We start from the raw sequence: 26169 nt of genomic DNA on the forward strand, positions 1-26169 counted from the left end.
CGAAGAATTCTTGCACGACGTAATTTTACCTGTTGATGGCCCTAGGAATGCCGACAAGAGGGTGGTGGTGCTGGAGGAGGAGGAAAAGAAGGGAGTGTGAGGGAAGGGAGGGAGGAAGTGAGAGAGGGGTAGGGAGTGAGAGAGGGGATAGGGAGTAGAAGAGAAGGTAGGGAGTGAGAGAGAAGAAGGGAGTGGGGAAGGGAATTAGGGAGAGTGGAAAGATTGGGTGGAATAGGAGGGTGAACTCTCACTGCCCCAGATTACTACCTGGAAGGCTGACTGGCGAAGCAGGAGTAGTGAGGCTGGCTTATTCCAGGGGTCAAGGACGGCCTTTATAAGACTTAGGTAAGGATGAAGACTGTGTTGAGGTAAACTGATGATATACCAACATGCCTTTGATTTGGGGGTTAACTGGTCAAATGGGATGTATTAGGGCAGCGTCCTTGTTTAATGGTTCGGTCTTGAGACGTTGTATCCTCTGGCGTATACTTTAAACTCTGGTTATATCTTGAGAACGTTAACTACTGCTGACCGGGAACAAGACCACTGGTCAAATTGGTCCCACTCCTAATATTGTCCAGTCTAACCTAACCTAACCTAACCTACCCTACCCTGACCAGACTTGACCTATCCTATTCTACCCCCCCCCCTATTCAAACCTAAACTAACCTAATCTACCCCATCCTGACCTGAATTAACCTAACTTAACCTAACCAAATTTGACCTGACCTAACCTAACCTAAACCTATTAGGCTACCGCTACACTTGACACTAAAGCGATCTCTTCTCGTCTTAGTACTGATGTGTACACAAAACAACGAATCAGGATCTTGAACCGTAACAAAGACGATAACTAGTCAATTAAACCCAGAATCTAATAGCCCTTAGTCTCTAGGGCCCCATGCTAGTCAAGACTGGGGCCCATTTGACCTAGAGTGAAGGGAAACCAGCAAGTGCAAGCTCCTCCGTGTGGGCAGTGACCCGGGACAGTATAAACAACTGGCTCACCCGGGACCCTCACCACCTAACAAGACTCTGGGGTATATCAGGGGAACTCAGCCTCTTGGAACCTGAGGAACTTTATCTAAAACCTTCTGGATGGTTCCCTCCCTTCCTTACCCTCTCCCTCCAAACATCCTTCCCTCTCCTACTGTCTCCTCCAACCTTCCGTCTCTCTCCTACTGTCTCCTCCAAACTTCCGTCTCTCTCCTACTGTCTCCTCCAAACTTCCGTGTCTCTTCTATTGTCACCCTCCAAATCTCCCTTCCCCCCCTGCTCTATCACTTCAAACCTCCCTCTTTTACTCTCTCCCTCCAAACCTCCCCACTCTCCTACCCTCACCCTCTAAACTCCCTTCCCTCTCCTATTCTCTTCTTCCCTCTCATATTCTCTCCATACCCCCTTTACTCCCTTCTCCCCTCTCCTGATCTCTCTCTCCCTCCTTTACTCCCTCCCTTCCTCTCCTGTTCTCTCCTTCCCTCTGTCCCTCAATCAACCAAACAGCAAGCTTGTCAGTACAGATAGACAGATCTCCCGCTGCGCCACAGTAAAGTCAAGGATCCACAACTCTGGACATTCAATCAATCAAGCACGTCTTTGTGTCTGAGGGGTGATGACCACGGCACTCTACTCCTATCATTTGTTTGTCTCTTTTTTTTACCAACTCTCCCATTACGTGATATCACTCCACGGAACACAGTATTTATTTCCATTCATCCATCTCACTTTTTACTTTTTCTTGGTCCTTCTACTTTATTTTCTTTCCCATCCATATCGCTACCATTATCCCCTCATCCCTTTTATTACTACACAGACAGCCTATCATTTTACTTCACAAACTTTACAATATTTCTCTCGTTGCTGTAACATACACTCGTCCTCCTGTACCACCCCGTTTGGAAGGTCTCTCGCCTCCTGGTGTCTGCAGAAGATGTCCTTGTTTCTCACCGTATAACAGTATTTATCACACAAGTGGGCTCCAGTCCTACTAGGCCCCAGTCTTATTAGACCCCAGTCATACTAGACCCAAGTCTTACGAGGCCCAATCTAAATAGTTCCCAGTTTTATTAGTTACAAATCCTAATAGGCTCTTGTCTTGATAGGCCCAGTTCTATCCCCCAATATTGGGTTGGAAACTAATAATAAGCCCCAATACTAATGGCTTGATTAAGTTACGTTGGGACCTATTACGTGACCGAGTGACTAGAAAACGTTGCCTATCATCTGAATTACCGTTCGAATGGTCAGGACTTGGGTGTGGTAAGACGGGTGTGTTAGCACTGGGATATGTTAAGAGTGAGGTGTGTTAAGATTGGATTGTATTAGGACTTGGATGTGTTAGGATTGGGGTGCGTTAGGACTGGGGTGCGTTAGGACTAGGGTGTGTTAGGACTGGGGTGTGTTAGGACTGGGGTGTGTTAGGACTGGGGTGTGTTAGGACTGGGGTGTGTTAGGACTGGGGTGGCGTTAGGACTAGGACTTGGATGTGTAGGATTGGTGTGTTAGGACTGGGGTGCGTTAGGACTAGGGTGTGTTAGGACTGGGGTGTGTTAGGACTGGGGTGTGTTAGGACTGGGGTGTGTTAGGACTGGGGTGTGTTAGGACTTGGATGTGTTAGGATTGGGGTGTGTTAGGACTGGGTGTGTTGGAACCTAACCTTAGCTAAACTCATTCTACATACTCTGCACTCACCTCACCTAACCTAAGCTCATCCTACATATCCTAACTTAACCATAAGCATTAGGTGTCTTTGGTAATATCACGAAGATCCACATGTTATATTGGGGAGGGCTGACGGGGAGGGCTGACGGGGAGGGCTGACGGGGAGGGCTAGCGGGGAGGGCTGGTGGGGAGGGCTTTTGACTGGTGGTGGTGAGGGACACACCATCCGGATCATCCTTCTTTAATTTTCCAGAGGAGTCACAAAGGCAGAAACATATATATGACATGGTTGTAGGTGTGTCAGGTGTGGCAGTGCTGTGTCAGGAGTGGCAGTGTTGTGTCAAGTGTTGCAGTGTTGTGTCAGGTGTGGCTGCTGTGTCAGGTGTGACAGTGTTGTGTCAAGTGTGGCAGTGTTGTGTCAAGTGTGGCAGTGTTGTGTCAGGTGTGGCAGTGCTGTGTCAGGTGGGCAGTGTTGTGTCAAGTGTTGCAGTGTTGTGTCAGGTGTGGCAGTGCTGTGTCCAGGTGTGACAGTGTTGTGTCAGGTGTGGCAGTGCTGTGTCAGGTGTGGCAATGTTGTGTCAGGTGTGGCAGTGTTGTGTCAGGTGTGTGTTGTGTCAAGTGTGGCAATGTTGTGTCAGGTGTGGCAGTGTTGTGTCAGGTGTGGCAGTGTTGTGTCAGGTGTGGCAGTGTTGTGTCAAGTGTGGCAATGTTGTGTCAGGTGTGGCAGTGTTGTGTCAGGTGTGGCAGTGTTGTTAACAAATATTTGTAAAAAAAATCCTAATATACATACATACATACATACATACATACATACATACATACATACATACATACATACATACATACATACATACTACTTTGCTGCCACTCAGACTTAAGTGTGACGATCATCCAGCTATGATACGTACAATAACATGATTTAATAAGGGTGTCACCTTCGTTGGTGAACTCTGAGGCGACTTGAGAGGCCGATACGGGACCGTCAGGGTCACGCATAGATGTTACACGTGTGGAAGGCTACATCTAGTGCAGAAGGGGCGGCGGCAGCGTCTTTCCAGCATTGGCGTTTGTCTCCTTCGGTATGCAGTCGGGCTAACGCGAAAGTATTGACACCTTCTCGTGTGGTGCTCCACCAAGCGTTACGGTGTGGAGTAATCGTCTCCCAGATGAGGGGGTCGATTTGGCACTTTTCAGGTTTGTCTTAAGACTATCCTTCTACTTTTTCAGTTGCCCGCCAGCGTTACGTTTACTGTTCCTTAGGTGACTGTAAAGTAGCTTATTTGACAGTCTACTGTCGTCTATGCAGGTCCCAAACCTAATAGTGCCTAGTCTTCATTCCATTATCCTGTTCGGAAGAATCGTGGGGGATACACATAGAGAAAGAAAAGCGGAACCTAGCACTAGGTTAGACTACAGTAGACCGTACCATAAAGCGAGCCTCCGGACTTGGTGAGGTGAGCGGCTTAACGTAAGAACCTAGGCGGAGGGCGGGGCTCCCCTCACCATCTCCTTTCACCTGAATAATTGACGATCCGACGCCTACTGAGACCTCCTCCTGCCCTTCTGCGGTGCTGGCAGGAGGCTTTGTATGGGGCAGTTGGCTTACTGATACTTCCTTCCTTTGTGTTAAGGAATAGCTAGAGTGTGGCTAACGATGGTGAGAGGCTGGGGTGATGGTGAGAGGCTGGGGTGATGGTGAGAGGCTGGGGTGATGGTGAGAGGCTGGGGTGATGGTGAGAGGCTGGGGTGATGGTGAGAGGCTGGGGTGATGGTGAGAGGCTGGGGTGATGGTGAGAGGCTGGGGTGATGGTGAGAGGCTGGGGTGATGGTGAGAGGCTGGGGTGATGGTGAGAGGCTGTGGGTGATGGTGAGAGGCTGGGGTGATGGTGAGAGGCTGGGGGTGATGGTGAGAGGCTGGGGTGATGGTGAGAGGCTGGGGTGGGTGATGGGTGAGAGGATGGGGTGATGGTGAGAGGCTGGGGTGATGGTGAGAGGCTGGGGTGATGGTGAGAGGCTGGGGTGATGGTGAGAGGCTGGGGTGATGGTGAGAGGCTGGGGTGATGGTGAGAGGCTGGGGTGATGAGAGAGTATTCGCTGTTTACTTCATGTGCTGTAGATACATTACCGTAATATTATTAAAGACGTGTTGGCAACTACCAGCTCAGGATACATTAGCCAGCAGACGTAAGAACGTGGAACAAAACTGTACAAGGAAAATGAACAAGAGTCAGTTCAAAAGGGAATGGGTAAAAGTTTGTAAAATATCAGATGAGGAAAATAAAAATTTTGACAGTGAACTAACAAAAAGAGGATATATATAACATACATAAAAGATAAAGAACGACAGGCAAGAATAAGATTATCAAAATAAAACGCTTTAAGGACCTTAGCATAAATAACAAAAGAAAGATATATATAGCCCTTGTCAAATCAATTATGGACTACCCAGTACCCACCCATCCCATTGAACACCCTTAGTAAACTGAGCATTAAAAGGTTACAAACAGTACAAAATATAGCCCTCAGATTTATATATAACATAAAATATACAGACCACATCAATAATGAACAGCTACACAAGAGAGCAAACCTCTTAGCAATCAGTGTAGAAATACACAACAAAGACGCAAATATTTGGAACAAAGTGACTGAACTCAACACAGAAACTTACCAAAACTGGATAAATAATATAGATAATGAAGAATTCCAAGAACACAGTTGGTTTAAATCAGCCAGAAAGAAAGTAATTGAACCATCTCCTGCCCCAATATACACATAAAACATTTATAGAGAGAATAAAAGATGAGAGAGACCTACCAGCTCCATTAAGAACCTGACATGTGACTGATCATGACCGTACTTGTGACGTAACCATGACCTACTATTTATGTAACAATGACCTACTTGTGACGTAACGTTGACCTATTTGTGACGTAACCATGACCCTATTTGTAACATTACCATAACCTACTTCTAATGTAAAAGTGACCTGCATTGACCTGGGAACGCCTCAGTTGTCGTTTAGGACTGATACAACTCTTGTTACGCAAAACAAAATAAACAAAATCAATAAATTTTTTCCAGTGAGAAACGTGTTGATACAAATGTAAGCTTCACTCTGTCTCCCCAAACAGCTTCAAACAGTCCCTTTAAACATAGCCCTATATCAAGGTTAATTTTTTTCTGCAGGTTTATTGCAGTTTGGTATTTAGTGATATAACATTACTTGGACATACATTCTATTGTTATTATTATTAGTTTTTTTTATCTTATATTTTTCTAAGATCTGTTTCAGGTAGATATAACCTGCTGTAAAATAATAATAATAATAATAATAATAAAACGGTAAAATGAATATAAAAAACATAACAAAAGTAAAATAACATAGACAAAATAACTCTGTGGATGGTGATTATTCCTTGTCATTGTTGATAGAGGTTCCCTGCTGGCGTGTGGCTGGCCGAGTTTTTGTCGGGGTAAAAATAAAGAAAAAAAATAGAGGTGGTGTTTTCAGGTGAGAGGAACGCCGAGCCGAGTGTAAAAATGTGCTTTTCCATCACCAGTTTTTATTTCGACTTTTTTTTCCCATTCATCGTCTCTCTCTCTCTCTCTCTCTCTCTCTCTCTCGTCATTTCTCGCTTTTCTTTCGCTAAATATGTAGTGTGTGTGTGTGATAATGATTAACGGTTTATTGAAAGAGCATGCCATCCAAAACAATGTTACATAATTAAGGAATGGGTCGCTTGATTGACGAATATTATACAAGTAACATAAGTGCTACACATATGATATATAATAACAAAGTGGGGATCACACTACAGGGTATTTCAACATAGTGACACTACAACAAAAAATAAGATTGGCTGGGAGTAAACACACTGGTTGACTACAAGTTGTTGATAACTTTTACAATGGTCAGGACTAGGCTGTTCTTATAGTGATCAGTAGGTGTACTACAGGTGTGCCCGGGAACACATGGGTGTACTACAGGTGTGCCCGGGAACACATGGGTGTACTACAGGTGTGCCCGGGAACACATGGGTGTACTACAGGTGTGCCCGGGAACACAACACACCTGGTCGACGGTGACACTACTGTACTGTATTATAAAAATATATACTGTTGTGACACGAAGTGTGTGTGTGTGTGTGTGTGTGCAGTATTATACACTCTGAACGGGTTATATATATATATATATATATATATATATATATATATATATATATATATATATATATATATATATATATATATATATATATATATATATATACATACGACTTGTGCTCTAATTTAAAGTCTCACTTGAAGCTAACCTCGAAATGAAGGAAAACCCTCAAATATAAAGGTTGTATAAAAGTGGTCTTGGCTGCCTCTCTTTATAACACCAACCAAATATTTGTTCAAAAATTGGCCAGAAAAAATTGAAGGGTGGGCGATATCACAGACCTCCTCCCATCTCTCTCCTCCACCTCCCCCTTCACCAGTCTCTCCTCCCCTCTCTTTTCATCCCCTCCCACTCCATCTCTCTCATTCTCCCCCTCCCCCCTTTCCCATTCCCGCCCCCCTACTCTCCCTCCGTTAATTGGTTACGAGGCAAAAATTTTATAACATGGATAAAACATTTGTGTCATAGCCCAACCAATCCTGTATCAGTCATACCAAGCACCGTAGAGCATACTGTGTTATATTTATAGAATGCTCCTTATATATATACTGTATGCATGTTTTATAGCACAGTATATGTATATATGATCCTGTATAAGAATTTTATTATACACGTTTGTACTGTACTTGTATATATGTTTTAATAGCACGCACAATATACTGTATAAGTTTACCGTGTATATATTTTTCTCTATGGTACTGTATATTTTTTTATATTTTATTTTGTTTCACTCGCACCAACCTCTCTCCGGTGTATATATCAGAGTGAAGAACCAACACACACACACTCGTTCACTCTCTGCTGTAACATATGCACTCTTCTATGGTGCTTCCCTTCTACACCACAGATGACAGATATGAAGTTTATCCCTGTCACACCCACACACACACACTCGTTCCATCTCCTACCTACAAGTGGTAAGTGTTGACATTTGTGGAGACGAGAGTGGCCTACTCTATGAGGTTGTGTGTTTCTGTGTTTGTCTGTGTCTGTCTTCTATCGGTGTGTCCGTGTGTGTGTGTGGAGGCAAGACGTCCCTTCTGCATTAACCTTGACACAGGGGGCAAACCGGAGCCCCACCATAGCCTTGAATAATGTGCAAGAGGACAGTGTCAGCGAGGGAACACTGACCAGCTGCCTCACCGACACCCAAAACTCATAATTTTTACACAACTCTCCACAACCCATTTTTAGGTCATGAGATGCCCCTGCAATGTGTTGACGGCATTAAGAACGTGCTAATAATGGGCTGAGCTGACCTGAGGAGGCAGATCACAATCTGTTGGTCATTAACATCTGAGGTATGAGCCGGGGGAGTTGTTTACTGGCCGTCTACTGATGAGGTCATTGCGGCTGTATACTTGATATTTGGCCTGCTTCCTCTTATTTTCTTGTTCTTCTTTTGTTCTTTCCACACTTTTTGTTCCTCTTCATCTTGTTCATCTTGAAGTTCTTGTTCGTAGAGGATAATATCTTTGGAATAAGTTAATTCAAATTTTCTTGGTCTTGATCTTCTTGGATTTTTGTTTCTTCTGTTCCCCGTTTCATCATTACTACCCTCTTCTTTTCTTGTTGTGGTTCTTCACATTTCTCTTGTTTCTTGGTCTTAACTTCAAGGAGAGTCTCCTTATAGGTGATTTCCTTCTTGGTTTGCACCTTGGCTATCCTACACTCCTCCCTCCACTTGGGACACTCCCGGTCGGAGGAGGAGTGAGGGCCACCACAAGCTGCGCATTTCTTGGCGGCCGCCGAGCAGGTGGTGTGCTGGTGCCCGGGTGTCCCGCAACTGCAACAGACCTCCCGAGCTCGACACTTCCCTGCCAGCTGGCCGTACCTCTGGCATTTGTAGCACCTTGTTGGTCTTCTTTCATACGGTCTTACTGGGATGTTCTCCTATCCCAGCAATACGGTGTTTGGTAGATTCTTGGGGTAACCAACCAGTGCAGTTGCACTGGTCAGCTTCCGTACTATTGAGAGCTGGTCCCCGATCAGCTCGGCCAGTTCTTCTTTTTCAAGGTGTTCTATCTCGGTGTGGGAGATGACTTCCAACACCAGGTTGTCCTCTGTGCGAGCTTCCACTAGTATCTGGATCCCGTTAATTTCTGTTATGTTGGCTATTCTGCGAAGGTGACGATAAGGCCACCACTCACTGGTCTGCGGACGACCCCTATCACCCCCCTGATTCCTAAGGAGTCAAAAAAACTTCCTTAGGACAAGGTGCTTGCGCGAAGGGCATGTGACTGGGTACAGTCTTACGACCTTCGCCTGGTCACAGGTCTGCATCGTCAAGATCACGTAGTACCTCGGGAGCAGAGAAGATCTTGCCTCGCCGAGGTGCAGTTCTCAGTTCGTGATTGTTGATGGGTTCATAGAGGAAATGTTCAACTCTTTCATCTCACAGTTTAGGTCTTTCACCCTCACAGTTCAACTCTTTCACCTTCACAGTTCAACTCTTTCACCTTCACAGTTCAACTCTTTCATCTCACAGTTCAAGTCTTTCCCCCTCACAGTTCAACTCTTTCATCTCACAGTTCAAGTCTTTCCCCCTCACAGTTCAACTCTTTCATCTCACAGTTCAAGTCTTTCCCCCTCACAGTTCAAGTCTTTCACCCTCACAGTTCAAGTCTTTCACCCTCATAAATCAATCCTTTCACTTTCACTCTAACACTTTCCCCAGCCCAAAATTAACTCTCAGACGAACTTAATTTACTAATTTTTTCCCCTGAATTAAGTAATGCAAAAAATTTAACTTATTTTTTCGGGTTCAAACAGACAGAAAAGTTTTAGTCCCCCGCTCACAAGTTGGTCGACTGAGGGAGACTTGGACTTAAAGTTTGACTACATGACAAAGTCTCTCTTGATCCTCAGCGAGTCAAGTTGTCGATACAGATGGCAGTTGGGACTTACGGGGTTAGCGAGTTGAAGTTGGCCGGGTAATTTCCTGGACCCCGTGTGTGTGTGTGTGTGTGTGTGTGTGTGTGTGTGTGTGTGTGTGTGTGTGTGTGTGTGTGTGTTGCACACAGGGTGGTGAAATGCGTCTAGTGTGGCAGCATTATGTTTGTGTTAAGGCACAAGCACTGCCTGCTTCCTCTCGCTTTCAGCTGCCGCCGCTGGCTAGCCCTCGTGGCGAGCAAGGAAGTACAATCCGGTCCTATATTGTGCGACTGAGCAACTCTTTCAAGGAACCACTCTTCTCACCCCACACGGGGAGGGGGCTAGAAAAGGTGCCCTATCATAGCCTGCCTAAAAACCCAACCTGTCTGGGCAACCGCACCCAGTAATGTCATCCTTATGTGGTAAAATACACAATCAAAATCACAGATCCAAACAAAAACAAACCATACAGCCTCTTATGGTCACTGCACGGAATGCCAGGACTCTACTGCATACCGGCACAAATAAGCGTTCTGAAAGAAGAACTACCCCTGTGGCAAAAGAGCTGGCGAGGTATAACATCGAAATAGCAACCATTAGTGAGTCCTGGTTCCCAGATAAGGGTCAACTCACAGAACGGGGGTCTGGCTATACCTTTTTCTGGAAGGGTAAGCCTGCTGTGGAGAAAAATCGCAATAAGGAGTTGGCTTTGCCTTCCGCCAACGCATCCTACACAGGCTAACTGAAATGCTTATTGGGATCAACGAGCGCCTCATGACGCTTTGAGTCCCACTGAATCATTCACGTCATGCCTTCTTCATCAGTGCATACGCCTCAACACTGGATGCAGAGGATGACATGAAGGAACCCTTTTACGCCGACCTCGACAGAGTGCTAACCTCTATCCCCAGAGAAGACAAGGTTGTGCTCTTTGGCGACTTCAATGCCAGAGTTTGCAGAGATGCTTACATTTGGCAGGGAACCATAGGGAGAAATGTACTAGGGTAGTGTAATCCCAACGGCCTACTCCTCCTCAGCAAGTGTGCTGCTCACAACCTCACCAATACCTTGTTTTGACAGGCCGACATGCTCAAGGGTTCGCGGCAACACCCACGAATCAAACACAGGAAGTGTTGTGCTTGTTGTTCCAGATAAGTCAATGCTATTTCCACATTATATAAACGGCTCGGTGTGTTGGCCCGGGGGTGCAGGGTGTTGAGAGAGGGGGGTGAGTGTCGGGATTTACCCCGGCCGTGTGCTGGTCCCCGTGTAAGGGTCTATTAAACTCCATAACTTTGAAAGTTTTCCTACTCGAGCGGTGTTGTTAAAACTCTGTAATCTCTCCAAAGTTTGTTAAGAGCGTCAGCGGGGATCAGGTAGCTCCTGACCTGTCGAGGTTACTGTAGTGGCCAGTCCCTCCACCTTAGCCCAGGCCTTTGGTGGATAGGGACTCATTTTTAATAATCTCTAACCTAACCTAACCTAAACTAACCTAACCCAGCAGCCCTCTGGTGGTGACGATGATAACCATACCATGTGTTGTGTCATTTTTTTTTAATTCCCTCAAACATTCCTTCCTCCTAAAACTCCCTCATACACGTGGCAGACAACTCCCTCATACACGTGGCAGACAGTAGACGCTCCACAAATTTACCCTCAAGCTTCCCATACTATGTCACTGTCTGCTGCTGGTGGTGGTGGTGGTGGGTAGTGTTCAATACCACACATACTACCCGAGGCTGTAAGCACCCCTCACCTCCCCCTCCCCCCCCACACACACCTGAAGGGAGTTACAGGTGAAGAGGTCCTTGTGTACTGCCTTCATTGATAATCGCAATGATAATATTATTAACAACGATTTCATGATACCCAGCTGACCTTTGACATACACACACACTCCCACACACACACACACACACACACACACACACACACACACACACACACACACACACACACACACACACACACACACACAGCAGAAGAAAGCCATCCCAGCAGCTAGGGATTTAGGGTGTATGTACAGCAGGTTAATTGTGTACAGCTCTCCCAGTACGGCGGGGGAGAACTTACTTGTACCTCATATTGTCTTAGTGTAGCGAGGTTTAGTGTGTGTGTGTGTGTGTGTGTGTGTGTGTGTGTGTGTGTGTGCGCCAAAGGTCAGCTGGATATATCCTACGGCAGGTGAATAAACTGGTACAGTGATGCATGAAACCAGTGGAGAAGTCGGTTTTCCTCGGTCAGTGTGAGAGTGAGTGAGTGAGTGCGGCAGTCAGATATAGAGCAGCTGATACAGGTAGATTTGATTAAGATCAATTGGTTGGCTACAGGTGATGTTAGTGCCAGGTGCCGGCAGTAGACGACGTTCTCTGGTTCACTAAGCTCTGCCCTCTAAACTAACTGTACAGGTCAGGTTCTTACTTCACCCATTATCAAATATCATCACGAAAGTCTGTTGAAGTTGATGTCGTCCCAAGTCGCCGTTAAACACATATTCCAGAATCCAGTGTTATTTTCTTTATTGTCAACGGGTTCACCTCTGGTCGTGTCAGGGACTTCGACATATGCTGTCCCTCTGCGAGTCGTGAGGGCGAAGGTGGAGAGTCTGCCTGGGTCACGCTGCCAAGGTGCTAGAGCGGGAGGCAAGTTATTATTTATTTATTGCCCCCGCACTGAGGCTAGTTTATTGGGCACCCCTTACATCCTGTGCAAGGTGAAGCGCAAAAGCGTTTACAGCACCCATCTGGGAAGCATGCGTAGTTCATGCTTGCCTTTATGACTCATGCATTAAGGGCGTGAAAACCTGAAGGGTCATGGGTTTTGTCAGCAAGTTACGTAAAGTGACAGAATGATGGGTGTGTGGGGGGGGGAAATTCCCGGTACACTTCATCTGTTTATGGCAAAGCGTGGCAGGTCCCTAATAATGTCAAGTGCCAGGCCTGTCTCTAGGAGGAGGGATAGGTGGTCAGAGAGGGAAGAGGTGTTGGTAAATGTGAGGGGAGTGGAGGATGCGGGTGGAGTGTGGGCGGTGAGGGTCAGAGTAGAGAGCGATGTAGTCAAGTTTCCCTCCCCCGATGTGGGTGGGTGATGCAGGGCAGAGGAGACGTACAGGGTCATCAGTGGCTTGTAGGTAGGAGAGCCAGGAGTTACCCCGGGAGTTTGAGTGAGGCCCCTGGGAGCAGAGACTGGGGTGTCGGGCATTGAGGTCCCCCACAAGGAGGGTGGGGGTGGAGGTGATATGGTGTGGTAAGACAGGTACAGTAGGGGTGGAGGGAGGCACATAGACATTGACAATATTGGGGGACATACTTTTTAGTGTGATTGTGATGGCGTGTGCGTCGGTGGTGTGGTCATCAAGGGGGACGTCGAGAGGTTGGTAGGGGACATCCTTCTTGACGTAGATCCTGCAGTCCACGTGCATGTCCTCGTGGTAGTCCATCGATGCGTGAGAACAGGGGTGGTGTCCTCAGGTCCAATAGGTAGCCCTGGTGGAGACAGCACAGACACAGGAGCGGGCGCAGTTTGCGGTGGGTGGAGGACAGGTCGAGGCACCACGTGTTGTGGAGATGAGTCAGGACTTAACTCGTGGGCAGCAGTACACACCAGGGCAGGCCCGGTAGGCGCCACACCAGTAGTGATGGCCGACGGAGTTGGGGTAGGCCGTGAGCAGGGGGGGCTCAAAGGGGGACTACCAGCTTGTGTCAAAGCAGAAGAGGGGAGTGACTGGGTGGCAGCAGAGGGCAAGAGTAGGCGGTGTAGGTCGGAGATGGTGGTACAGAGTGTAACGAAGAGTTTTTCAACACGGTTGGTAAATTCTTTGAAGAGGGATATGATCTGTGTCATGTCACCGGATGGGGGGGGCACCGGTGGAAGCACAAGGCCTGACAGCGTTAGAGTAGAGACGGGTAGGAGGCCCAGTAGTGGTTGAGTTAGGAAACGGCAGGTGCTGTTGTGCTGCAGCCTTGTCAGGCTGCAGCACAACAGCACCGCAAAAATTCACAAATTTTGATAGCAAAAGTGTTGGCGACAAACGTGAGTGGAGTGTGTGCGTCGTCCCACAAGCTGCCGGGGGCCAGGTCGACACGGGGCACTCACAGGAGGTTATCGTGTGTTGTAATATCCGTCTATAAAAGTTTTAAAAACTTTTTGAAGCTAAAATTGATTGCCAACTTAGATCAGTCTACGGGCGTTGTGCTCGAAGCGTGAAGCCTCATATTAAAAACACTGATGCGTGTGTACAATACAGCTGTCAAGACGTTCCCAGGCATCTGTTGAATATTTGCCTTTCTCAGCACTGTACAGAGACGCGAGCCTAAAATAAACACAGGAAAACAAGGCGGGGAGGAAGGAAGGGGAGGGAGGGGATGAAGGAAAGGAATGGAAGGATGAGAGGTAGGGAAGGAGGTAAGGAAGAGTGGGATGGACAGATGGGAAAGAAGGGAGGGGAGGAAGGGGAACACACACACAGCTTTCCCCTACCGCCTATCCCCACTGCATCTCCCACCAAGATAGGTGAGGCAGACACCATTCTTTTCATACCTGGTTGATGGTATAGGTGTACCCGGGCCAAGGCAATACCCCATATACCCGCTTCATTATTTTGACCGTGAGTCTCCTCCCCGACCTTGGAAGGTGAGAGGTCATGTTTGGCCGGGGTGTTGACCTTTAGGGAAGCGGAGGCATGACAGTACAGACCAACGCTCACACAGTATTTTCTTTTACTTCCTGTCCATTTCGCCGAGGCTGTGATAACTGGCTAAACGGGCCCTGTCCTGATAGGCCCTCAACCTAACTTAACCTAACCTAACTAGAGGCAGATATGGCGTCTTATATAGCTTGACAGTTTCCAACGTACAATAACATCAACCTAATGTAACCATTTAGCCTAGGGCTCATTAGGACTGGCCCCAGTCTTATTGGGCCCCAGTCCAAGTAGGTTAGGTTGGAGCCTATTGCGATAAGTACTTGGCCTCCACCACAGTTAGATGGCCACAATAAACCTCATGGAGTGGTGAGGTGGCCCGCTGGTGGCTCGTGTGAGGTGGCCCGCTGGTGGCTCATGTGAGGTGGCCCGCTGGTGGCTCGTGTGGTGCGCCTCTCGCTCACCCACAGTAAAGTGGAGCTCTCCTCCCCCTCACAAATCCCCACCAATCTCACCTCCACCTTTCTTACATCTCGGGATATTGGCTGAGTGTTTCCTTCCTTCCTTCCTTCCTTCCTTCCTTCCTTCCTTCCTTCATTCGGTACATACAGTATATTCACTTATTTCTGGTCCAAATGGAGTCAGTTTTTGAACACCTTTTCAGGTTGGAATTTAAAACTGGCCTCATTGTTCCGGAACTTCCAATGCTTATATCAGTCTATAACGTAACCTAACGTAACCTAACGTAACCTAACCTAACCAAACGTATCAAAACATAGCATAACCTGACTTTCCGTAACCTAACGTACCATAACCTTACCTAACCAAAGCAAACCTAAAGCACCATAACTTAACCAAACGCACCATAACCTAACCAAACGCACCATAACTTAACCAAACGCACCATAACCTAACCAAACGCACCATAACCAAACCTAACAAAACCTAAGCCACTATAACCAAACCAAACCTAACCTAACATAACCTAACCTAACCTAACCATTTGTGATTAAAGCCCAATACAATTATTGCCCATATTAATTGGTACCCATTAGAACAGAGGACAGGTACCCATTAGAACAGAGGGCAGGTACCTATTAGACAGAGGACAGGTCCCCATTAGGACAGAGGACAGGTGCCCATTAGAACAGAGGATAGGTACCCATTAGGACATGGGACAGGTGCCCATTAGGACAAAGGACAGGGACCCATTAGGACAAAGGACAGGTACCCATTAGGACAAAGGACAGGTACCCAATAGGACAAAGGACAGGTTCCCATTAGACAGAGGACAGGTCCCCATTAGGACAGCGGCCAGGTGCCCATAAGAAAATTACTGGTTAAGTAAGGTTATAGGTTACACACTGATTCATGCTCCTCCTGTACACACTGGACTCACCCTCCTGTACACACTGACTCACCCTCCTGTACACACCTCACCCGTACACACTGACTCACCCCCCTGTACACACACTGACTCACCCTCCTGTACACTGACTCACCCTCCTGTACACACTGACTCACCCCTCCTGTACACACTGACTCACCCCCCCTGTACACACTGACTCACCCTCCTGTACACACTGACTCACCCTCCTGTGTCTTCCTTCGTCTCTCTTCCACTTCTCTCCTCCTCTTCTCCCTTCAAGCTCTGTCTGCTGCTCCGAAATTTGATCCTGAATTAATGAAGGGCGGACAGAGGCTAACCCGCTCTCTTGGCCAATTTAATCTTCTTCGTAAAAATAAAAAAAACATTAGAGTTGGGGATAAAAGTCGAGTCTTGGAGAGTTGGCATCACTGCTCAGAGATAAACACTGGGCCCCTTGTCCTAATGGGCCCCAGTTCTGATGGGCCTCAATATTGATGAGCCCCAGTACTGATAGGGTTTAGTTCTGATGGGCCCCGGTTCAGACGAGCCCCAGTGTTGATGGGTTCCAGTTCTGATGGGCTCTAGTTCTGATGGGTTCCAGTACTGATGGGCCTCAGTTCTGAGGGGCCACAATTCTGATGGGCCCCAATTATGATGGGACCCAGTGCTGAAAGGTTCCAGTTCTGATAGGCGTCAGTTCTGATAGGCTCCAGTTGTGATGAGTCTTAGCTTTTATCCCTAGTTCTGATGGGACCCAATTCTAATGGGCCCCAGTACTGATGGCCACTACTTCTGATAGGCCCCCCCACTTCTGATAGGCTCCCACTTCTGATAGGCCCCACAGTTTCTACTTTATATAAACTCCCTAAGTTAAAAGTTATTGTAGTGACCGTGTTTATCTTAAAACTGGGAGTTCCTTCGAGCTCAGAAAACACTACTACACATTTTTCAGAATTTGGATTGTGATGATGTTTATATCTAGTGTCTATGCGTAAGGAGTAAATAATATTGCCATGAAATTTTTATTACGAATAGAAACCAGATTATGGTCTAGAATTTTTTTTTCTATCGTGTTGGTGAATCTAGACAAAATTAATACCTAATATAATACTTGAGTAAATCTTAGAAGTTATGGAAGTATAACACCAACATAATGATGAGCTAAAGGTAAAGGTATAATAGAGACAAAACCAGCCAATAATTTAGTTAATCGCCCAATTTGGTATCGGGAAATTAGCCAAACACAGGTCAGTGGCAGGAAACTTTGAGAAACGTTCCTGTTATATGTGAGGTGGTGGAACAGGTGGAGAGGAAGTGTTAGGTGGTGGAACAGGTGGAGAGGAAGTGTTAGGTGGTGGAACAGGTGGAGAGGAAGTGTTAGGTGGTGGAACAGGTGGAGAGGAAGTGTTAGGTGGTGGAACAGGTGGAGAGGAAGTGTTAGGTGGTGGAACAGGTGAAAAAGAAGTGTTAGGTAGTGGAACAGGTGGAGAGGAAGTGCTAGGTGGTGGAACAGGTGAAAAAGAAGTGTTAGGTGGTGAAAATTTATTTTCGGTCATGTCACGTCAAGGTAAATTAAGTCAGGTTTAAATTATCATAATAATTTTTAGATTTGAGTAATACTAGTTCGGGAAAACACAAATTCTGCTTTCCGCTAGACGCTAAATCCTTCAACAATCGTGTCCACTTAATTCCGGTGTTCGCCAGATTCTTCGTCGTAAATTGCTGAGGTCGTTTAGTCCCTCACCCACTATATTCTCGGGGCAGTATGTTCGACGCCTCTCAGTCTTCAGGTAATAAGTCTTGAAGCAGGTTATGTGTGGTGTTAACTGGGCCCTTGTCTTGCCTAAATATTTTGTCAGTGACCTGTGCCAGGGTGACGTAATCCCCTTGGAAAAAAAAACAGTAGGACTGCCCAGGCCAATTATAACTAACGTATTGGGACAGGAACCTTTTGGAACTATGTACTGTACGACTCGTGTACAGTTTGTGGTCGTGGGCAGGAGGAAGGAGGGCTGTGTGTGTGTGTGTGTGTGTGTGTGTGTGTGTGTGTGGCATTATATAAGCCGGAGATGTGTATTACCCTTCATTAACAACTCGCCTAAAACACTAGCCAGGTGGTGACCGTCTGCCCGGGTTACTTCACGACCTGCTGGTCAAACAGTTCCCAACCAAACCTACAGTAACTCAACCATTAAGATATGGAGCCATGAGGGCCACTTTTTACTACCATTATTTCTTTTCTACATAAAAATAACTTGTCCTATAATGGGTGAAAGACAGTGATGCAGCAACTGTTGTTAAGTTTCATCATTCAGTAAACGAGTGTGTAAATAATTGTTGTTGTATACTTAATATGTTGATTGCCTTCGTCTTATTGACTTGTGTTTCCTCAGCGTCACCAGGTTTGTTGTGTCAACGATTGGTTGGTTAAATGGGCACCGGTCGTAACTGGACCAAACCTAGCCCAGTAGAACTGGGGCCCATTTTACCAACAACCGTGCTATCGGTGAGGTGTCAACAACTATCCATACGTGACATATTTCTAACGACTCACTCTCTCGTCTTGTCTCCCACAGAAGTAGCTGTCGGCGCAGCATCAACAGCCTCTCAACATGTATTCTGGGGCGCTTATGTCAGCCAAGCTACGGCAAGCGGCCACAGCGGCGGCCTCAACAGCGGGTCCGCAACGTAGCGAGACCCTGAAGCCGCGTCGGTCTCAAGCGAAGCGTCAATGGAGTATCCAGGCAGTGAAGGGCAAGGTGACCACTCGCTGCCTCTGGAACGCCTGTAAGGCTCTCACCATCGGCATCCTCCTCATCTTCATCGGCGCCGGCATGGCTACCGTAGGTGAGTACCTCTTCTGTGGGCACGGGTCAAAGAGGTACCAGTCCTCTGAGTCACCAGTTGCAAGAGTCGCTAATCTAACCTAATCATAAGGATTAGTGCCAATTAAGACTGGGCCCCAATCTCAGTAAATTAGATTAACTTGGGATGTATTAGCCCTGGGACATATGGGGATTGAGTACATTTGACCTGTCACTATCCTGTATGTGTTTGTTACTCCCAGCATCATTGTTTACAGTGTTTATAAAGTTTCATTACGAGGTTCAGTCTCACCCAAAAGTTCGTTAACTCTCCCAGCCAGTTATTGACGCACTGCCTGCTTCAGATGTATGAGCTTGAGTCTGTTACTTCGAACCTTTAGATTCATTTGTATCAGTTTCATGTTCTGGTTGGTACTGAGACAGTCTCAGACATCTGAAGCAGGCAGTGCAGCAATAGCTGGCTGGGTGAGTTACCGAACTTTTGGGTGAGACTGTACGTCAACCACACAAAGAATCACTTAGCCAAAGTCTCGTGTGCATTGGGTACCGTTTGGACCGGAACTCAATCTTAATGGATTGGCTAGATTGGAGCTCATTTAGCCTGGGGCCCGTATATTCTGTCACCTTGACATAGACATAACTTTTAAACGCGAATCAAAAGTTCGAGAAGATGATGTATTTTACAGCAATGACAATGACACCATGATGTACACCCACTAAAAAATTATTCGGCACCCGTGTCATATTGTATCACGCCGTAAGGTTGCTGAATAATTTATTAGTGGGTGTACAGCGTTGAGGTATTGTACAGTACAGTCGGGGTCAAAAATTCGCTCCCTCACAAAATAAAGCAGAATCGACCCCATAGGTGATACACCAGTCAGGGTGTAAGTCAGTTCGGAGACTCATTTCTGTGACACAGTTTCACCTGCTCCCGGACAGATGGCCGACGAACATTTGGCCGAACGGACAAATGGCCGAATGGACAAATGGCCTAACCTAACCTAACCTAATCTAACCTAACCTAGCCTATACAAATGTGCAAAAAAGAATTTTCTATCATTTCTATCAATTATGTTATCTTTTTATCCTGTGTCCGTCGGTGAAAATTCCGTCGGCCAAATGTCCTTCGGCCATCTGTCCGGCCACCGTTTCACCACGGGAAGCGAACTTTTGTCCCCGACTGTACACGTTTCTTAAGTTAATGTGCACATGTAGATGACTAATGCCACCTTCATTTGTTTACGTCTGAATTTTAAAGTTGAAAGTCTATGGCACAAGAAACAGATTAATGTGAGAGCAGTGCGTACTCTCTCTCTCTCTCTCTCTCTCTCTCTCTCTCTCTCTCTGTTCATTAATTCTACTCCTGACAGTTCAGCCTTTAAATTACACAACTGAAGAGAGTAACTCACCTGAACAGACACTATTAGACAGTTCCTGTTAACGCCTCGCTGCAGCTTTTGAGATGGACGTCTTCCCTACCCCACCCCGCACCCCACCCCACGCCGCACCCCACCCCGCACCCCACCCCACGCCGACTTGAATATAATCCCTCCTTCGGTTCCCACGAGGCTTCATGGCTACATCCCAGTATCACGTAGAGTGGCTAAAATCAGGATCAAACGATGTCTCTGTCTCATTCACTGTGTCTCTATATTCTCTCGTAATTTAATACTCTCCGCCGTGGTGCTTTCCTCCACAAACAGGCGTTAAGGTATTATCCCGCCTGGTGTAATTCTCACTTGATAATATATTTCATTTGCATATCTTCTTTGTCTTCCTTTTATCTTTGTGTTACACTGTACCGGATAATGAGTGTCGGTCTTTGATGTGTGTGTGTGTGTGTGTGTGTGTGTGTGTGTGTGTGTGTGTGTGTGTGTGTGTGTGTGTGTGTGTGTATCATCAAACAACGACACTCAACTCCTGGCAGCCCACATGAACTAAAACAACATAAATTTTAACACCAGTAACTTTCTATGGTAACATAAAAGTCGTTTTAAAATACATTAATATTATTACACACTGTATAGCAGCTTCTGGGGACCTAAATATTGGTCTCCAGAAATCCTTGAGTGATCCATCGGCCCCTGAGGTGGACACAGGTGAGGGAGGATTTGGGCATCATTTGGTATCACCCTAGAGACACATCTACGTTTCCTAATTCCGTTTATCTGTGAGGATTTGGGCATCATTTGGTATCACCCTAGAGACACATCTACGTTTCCTAATTCCGTTTATCTGTGTTTTGGAAGAATCAAACAGACAAAACATTTATACAGACAGACAGACAGACAGACAGAGGGTGTAGGTCATAATACCACCGTCTATTTTTATTTCCTTAATCAGAAATTTTGTTGTAGAGAAAGAAAGAAAAATCACATTATAAGTTTCCTCGAGTAGAGTCTAATCAATATGGCACTTCCTGTCACAATAAATGGCACTATCCCAATACATCACTCTCAGGCACTCATACAGATAAATATATTCCACATTATTCCTCGTGTAGTGGCACTGATTGGCACCTTCAGGTACATATTATGTCGATTTGAATCCTTAGTGGAATAGCTAATCTCCCCTCGATCGAGACTCAATTAGATAGGGTTAATGGACTGTGTATTGAGACCTCTTGTGTGGAGTTTAATTTACAATATGACCTGTGGGACTTCACTTATTGTGCGGAAACCATTTATCGACGGACGGACGGATGGATGGACGGACGGACGGACGGACGGACGGACGGACGGACGGACGGACGGACGGACACTGCACATAGTTACTCCTTGACAAACTCTGGACCATTATCAATGACAGACAGACAGAGAAGACAGAGAAAGATACAGAAAGAGAAAGACAAGAGAAGAAAGAGAGAAATAGAGGGACAGACATACAGTCAAAGAGAGACAGAGAGAGACAGAAAAAAGATAGACAGACAGACAAACAGACAGAGAGAGACAGGGAAGCAGAAAGTGAGCGAAAGAGAAAGGTAGAGACAAAATGAGATAGAGAGAGAAAGACCGAATGATAGACTAACAAAAATAGAGAGAGAGAGAGAGAATGAGAGAGAGAGAGAGACAATTTATATACACATGTGCCAAGATTTATAACTCAGCGGCTCGTAACTTTACATGAATGTCAAGATGACTGTTGGCGAGTCTGAACAAACTTACAGAGAGAAATATAATGCTAATAATAGTAATAATAATAATAATAATAATAATAATAATAATAATAATAATAATAATAATAATAATAATAATAATAATAACAATAATAATAATAATATAAAAACAACAGTAATAATAATAATAATAATAATATTTATAATAATAATAATTTGATAATAATAATAAAGTCTACTGCCTTCATTAAAATTATATGCTCTTGTCTTCAGTACAACTTTTAACAACTTTAATCATCAACTTCCAACCTCTAATTTTCCTCTTCACCCGAATCGCTGTTTCTACTTGTTGTGAAAGCTTGAAACAGTTGATTTTCTGCCTATGACAAAGTGAATATTTCAGTGTTATTATTATTATTATTATTATTATTATTATTATTATTATTATTATTATTATTATTATTATTTATTATTACTATTATTATTATTATTATTATTATTACCTGTACATCTGCGTCTAGTATTGCTCCTACAGGTCCCAGTCCTATTCGGCCCCTTAACTAGGACAATTGGGACCCAGTTCTAATGGACTTTGCCGTAATGGGGTCTAATCCAAACGGGTCCTACTTAATAATGGGCCCCAGACTTCATGGGGATTTGGGCCCATAAGGACAAAGGCCTAATGGGGAGATGCAACAAAGAGGTGAGGTAAGGGGTAGCAGGAGGAGGTAAAAGGCAGGAGGTGATAAGGGGCAGGAGGTGAGGTAAGGGGTGTAGCAGGGAGGTGAGGTAAGGGGTGTAGCAGGGATGTGAGGTAAGGGGTGTAGAGGGAGGAGGTATGGGGGGGAGGAGGTAAGGGGTGTAGCAGGGAGGTGGAGGTAAGCAGGGAGAGGTGGGGTGTAGAGGGAGGAGGTAAGGGGTAGCAGGGAGGAGGTAAGGGAGGTGAGGTGGGGGTAGCAGGAGGTGAGGTAAGGGGGTGTAGCAGGAGGTGGAGGTAAGGTGTAGCAGGGAGGTGGGAGGGGTGTAGCAGGGAGGTGAGGTAAGGGGTGGCAGGAGGAGGTGAGGAGGGAGGTGTGCAGGGAGGTGAGGTAAGGGGTGTGAAGGGAGGTGAGAAGGGGGTGTAGCAGGAGGTGAGGTGAGGGAGGTGGGAGGTAGGGGTGTAGCAGGGGAGGTGTGGTATGGGAGGTGAGTAGAGGGGAGGAATGAGCTAAGGGGGTGTAGCAGGAGGTGAGGTATGGGGTGTAAGAGGAGGAGGGAGGGTGTAGGAGGTGGAGGTAGGGGAAAGAGGGAGGTGATTTGAGGGGGTGTATAGGGTGGTGAGGTAAGGGGTGTAGGCAGGAGGTGAGGTAGGGGTAGCAGGGAGGTGGGAGGTAGGGGTGTGAGGTGGGGGGTAGGAGGGTGTAGCAGGGAGGTGAGGTAGGGGTGTAGCAGGGAGGTGAGGTAAGGGCAGGAGGTGAGGTGTGAGGTGTGGCAGGAAGGGGGTGTAGCAGGGAGGTGAGGTAAGGTGTAGCAGGGAGGTGAGGTAAGGTGTAGCAGGAGGAGGTAAGGGTGTAGGAGGGGGTGAGGTTAAGTGGGAGGTGGTGAGGTATGAGTAGGGAGGTATGGGGGTGTAGCAGGGTGGTGAGGTAGGGGTGTAGCAGGGTGGTGGAGGGGTGTAGCAGGGAGGAGGTATAGCAGAGGAGGTGTAGAGGATGGGGAAAGAGAGAGGGGGAAAGAGGGGTGTAGTATGGAGGAGGTAAGTGTAGTAGGTGAGGTAAGGAGCATGGATAGGGAGGTGTGGCAGGGTGGGAGGTAAGGGGTGTAGGAGGTGAGGTAAGGGTGTAGCAGGGGTGGAGTAGCAGGGTGGGAGGTATGGGGGTGTAGCAGGGTGAGGCAGGGGGGGTGGGGAGGTAAGGGGGTAAGGAGGTATGGGGTAGGAAGAGAGGTAAGGGTGTCTAGAGGTATGGGTGAGGTGAGAAGGGTGTATAGATTAGGAGGTAGGAGGTGTAGGGGGGATAAGGAGGCAGGGGTGAGGTAAGGTAGAGGCAGGAGGTATGAGGGAGGGTAAAGGGAGGTGAGGAGGTATGTAGCAGGAGTAAGGGGTGTAGCAGGGGGTGAGGTAGGGGTGTAGCAGGAGGAGGTAAGGGGGTGTAGGTGGGGAGGTAGCAGGAGGTGAGGTAAGGAGGAGGGAGGTGGTGAGGAAGGGGGTGTAGCAGGAGGAGGTAAGGCAGGAGGTGAGGTATAAAGGAGCAGGCAGGAGGTAGGGAGGAGGGGGTAGCAGGTGTGAGGTATGGGGGAGGTAAGGGGGCAGGGATATGAGGTAAGTGTAGCAGGAGGGTGTGGTTTAAGTGGAGGTATGGGGCAGAGAGGGAGGTGAGGTATGGGGTGTAGCAGGGGATAAGGGGTGTAGCAGGGAGGTGAGGTATAGCAGGGAGGGTGAGTAGCAGGGAGGTGAGTGTAGGGTAGGGTGAGCTGGGGGGTGAGGTATGGCAGGAGGTAAGGTGGCAGGGAGGTGGAGGTAAGGGGTGTGGCAGGATAGTAAGGGGGTGGAGGAGGTGGGGAGGAGGTGTGGCAGGAGAGGAGGTAAGGGGGAGGTGGAGGTGGATGTGATAGGGGGGTAGTGGGGTGCAGGATGAGGTAAGGGGTGTAGCAGGGAGGAGAGGGGAGATAGGGAGGTATAAGAGGTGAGGCAGGAGGTGAGGTAATACAGGGTGGTGATAGGGGTGAGGAGGTGTAGAGAGGTATAGGTGCAGGGAGGTGAGGTAAGGGGGTAGAGGAGGTGGAGGTGAGGTAAGAGTGAGTAGGAGGTGAGGAAGGGTGTAGCAGGAGGTGAGGGTAAGGAGGGAGGGTGGAGGTAAGGGGGTGTAGCAGGAGGTGAGGTAGGGTGTGGCAGGGAGGAGGTAGGGGTAGCAGGGAGGTGGGGGAAAGTGGTGGGAGGTGAGGGAAGTGCAGGAGGAGGTGGGGTAGCAGGGAGGTGGGAGGAGGTGAGGGGTGTGTGGAGGGCAGGTGGAGGAAGGGGTATAGCAGGGAGTGGTGGAAGGTGAGGGAGAAGTGTAGTAGGAGGTGAGGTAAGGGGTGTGGCAGGAGGTGAGTAAGGGGTGAGTAGGAGAGGGTGGGTAGTAGGGAGGTGAGGTAGGGGGAGTAGGGAGGTGAGGTAAGGTGAGTGGAGGAGGTAAGGTGTAGCAGGAGAGGTAAGGGGTGTAGCAGGTGGTGAGGGCAGGTGTAGCAGGGGGTGAGGTAAGGGGGTGTAGAGGAGGTGAGGTAAGGATGTAGCAGGGTGAGGGGTAAGGGGATGTAGCAGGGGTGAGGTGAGGGGGTGTAGGGAGGTGAGGTAAGGGGTGAGAGGGTGGTGGGGTGAGGGTGTAGCAGGGTGGTGAGGTAGGGATGTAGCAGGGGTGAGGTGTAGGGGTGTAGCAGGGAGGTGAGGTGAGGGGTGTAGCAGGAGGTGAGGTGAGGAGGTGTAGCAGGGAGGTGAGGTGAGGGGATGTAGCAGGGTGGTGAGGTGGGGGTAGCAGGGAGGTGAGGGTAAGGGGGGTGCAGCAGGGGAGGTGAGGGTAGGGGGTGTGCAGGGTGGTGAGGTGAGGGGTGTAGTAGGTGTGAGGTAGGGGTGTAGCAGGGTGGTGGGGTGGGGGTAGCAGGAGGTGAGGTAAGGGGGTGTAGCAGGGGGTGAGGATGTAGTGAGGAGGGTAGAGGTGAGGGGTGTAGCAGGTGGTGAGGTAAGGGGTGTAGCAGGTGGTGAGGTAGGGGGTGTGGCAGGTGGTGGGGTAAGGGGGTGTAGCAGGGAGGGTGAGGTAAGGGGTGTAGCAGGGTGGTGAGGTAAGGGGGTAGCAGGAGGTGAGGTAGGGGGTGTGGCAGGAGGGGTGGAGGTATGGGGTGAAAGCAGGTGGTGAGGTAGGGGTGAAGCAGGAGGTGAGGTAAGGGGTGTAGCAGGTGGTGGAGGTAAGGGGTGAGCAGGAGGTGAGGTAAGGGGTGTAGCAGGGTGGTGAGGTAAGGGGGTGCAGAGGGAGGTGAGGTAAGGGGTGTAGCAGGGTGGTGAGGTAGGGGGTGTGGGAGGTGAGGTAGGGGTGTAGCAGGTGGTGAGGTAAGGGGGTGTAGCAGGGTGGTGAGGAGGGGTGTAGCAGGGTGGTGGAGGTAAGGGGGTGTAGCAGGGTGGTGAGGTAAGGGGTATAAGGGGTGAGGTTGGGGTGGAGAGGGTTGTGGGGTGGGGGTGTAGCAGGGATGTGAGGTAAGTGTGTAGGGTGGTGGGCATGGGGTGGGGGGTGGGTGTGGGGTGCAGGCGGTGGTGAGGTAAGGGGGTGTGGCAGGAGTGGTGAGGTAAGGGGTGTAGCAGTGGTGAGGTGGGGGGTGAGAGGGTGGTATGGGGGATGTAGAGGTGGTGAGGTAAGGGTGCAGCAGGTGGTGAGGTAAGGGGTGTAGCAGGAGGTGAGGTAAGGGGATGGCGGGAGGTGAGGTAAGGGGTGTAGCAGGGTGGTGAGGTAAGGGATGTAGCAGGGAGGTGAGGTAAGGGGTGTAGCAGGGAGGTGAGGTAAGGGA

General features: G+C 47.8%; 1 protein-coding gene across 2 annotated transcripts in view; it reads left to right on the forward strand.

Annotated features, from left to right (window-relative positions):
* LOC121868269 overlaps window positions 1-26169 on the forward strand; it is a 201752-nt gene that overhangs the window by 97177 nt on the left and 78406 nt on the right. For both annotated transcript variants that reach the window (XM_042368690.1, XM_042368688.1), the window contains exon 4: window positions 18291-18561. In XM_042368690.1, coding sequence (XP_042224624.1) covers window positions 18327-18561 — 235 coding nt within the window. In that variant the 5' untranslated portion in view covers window positions 18291-18326. The remainder of the gene's footprint in view (window positions 1-18290; window positions 18562-26169) is intronic.

The sequence above is a fragment of the Homarus americanus genome, unplaced genomic scaffold (genome assembly GCF_018991925.1).
Source record: "Homarus americanus isolate GMGI-L3 unplaced genomic scaffold, GMGI_Hamer_2.0 scaffold19318, whole genome shotgun sequence".
NCBI classification, from domain to species: domain Eukaryota; kingdom Metazoa; phylum Arthropoda; class Malacostraca; order Decapoda; family Nephropidae; genus Homarus; species Homarus americanus.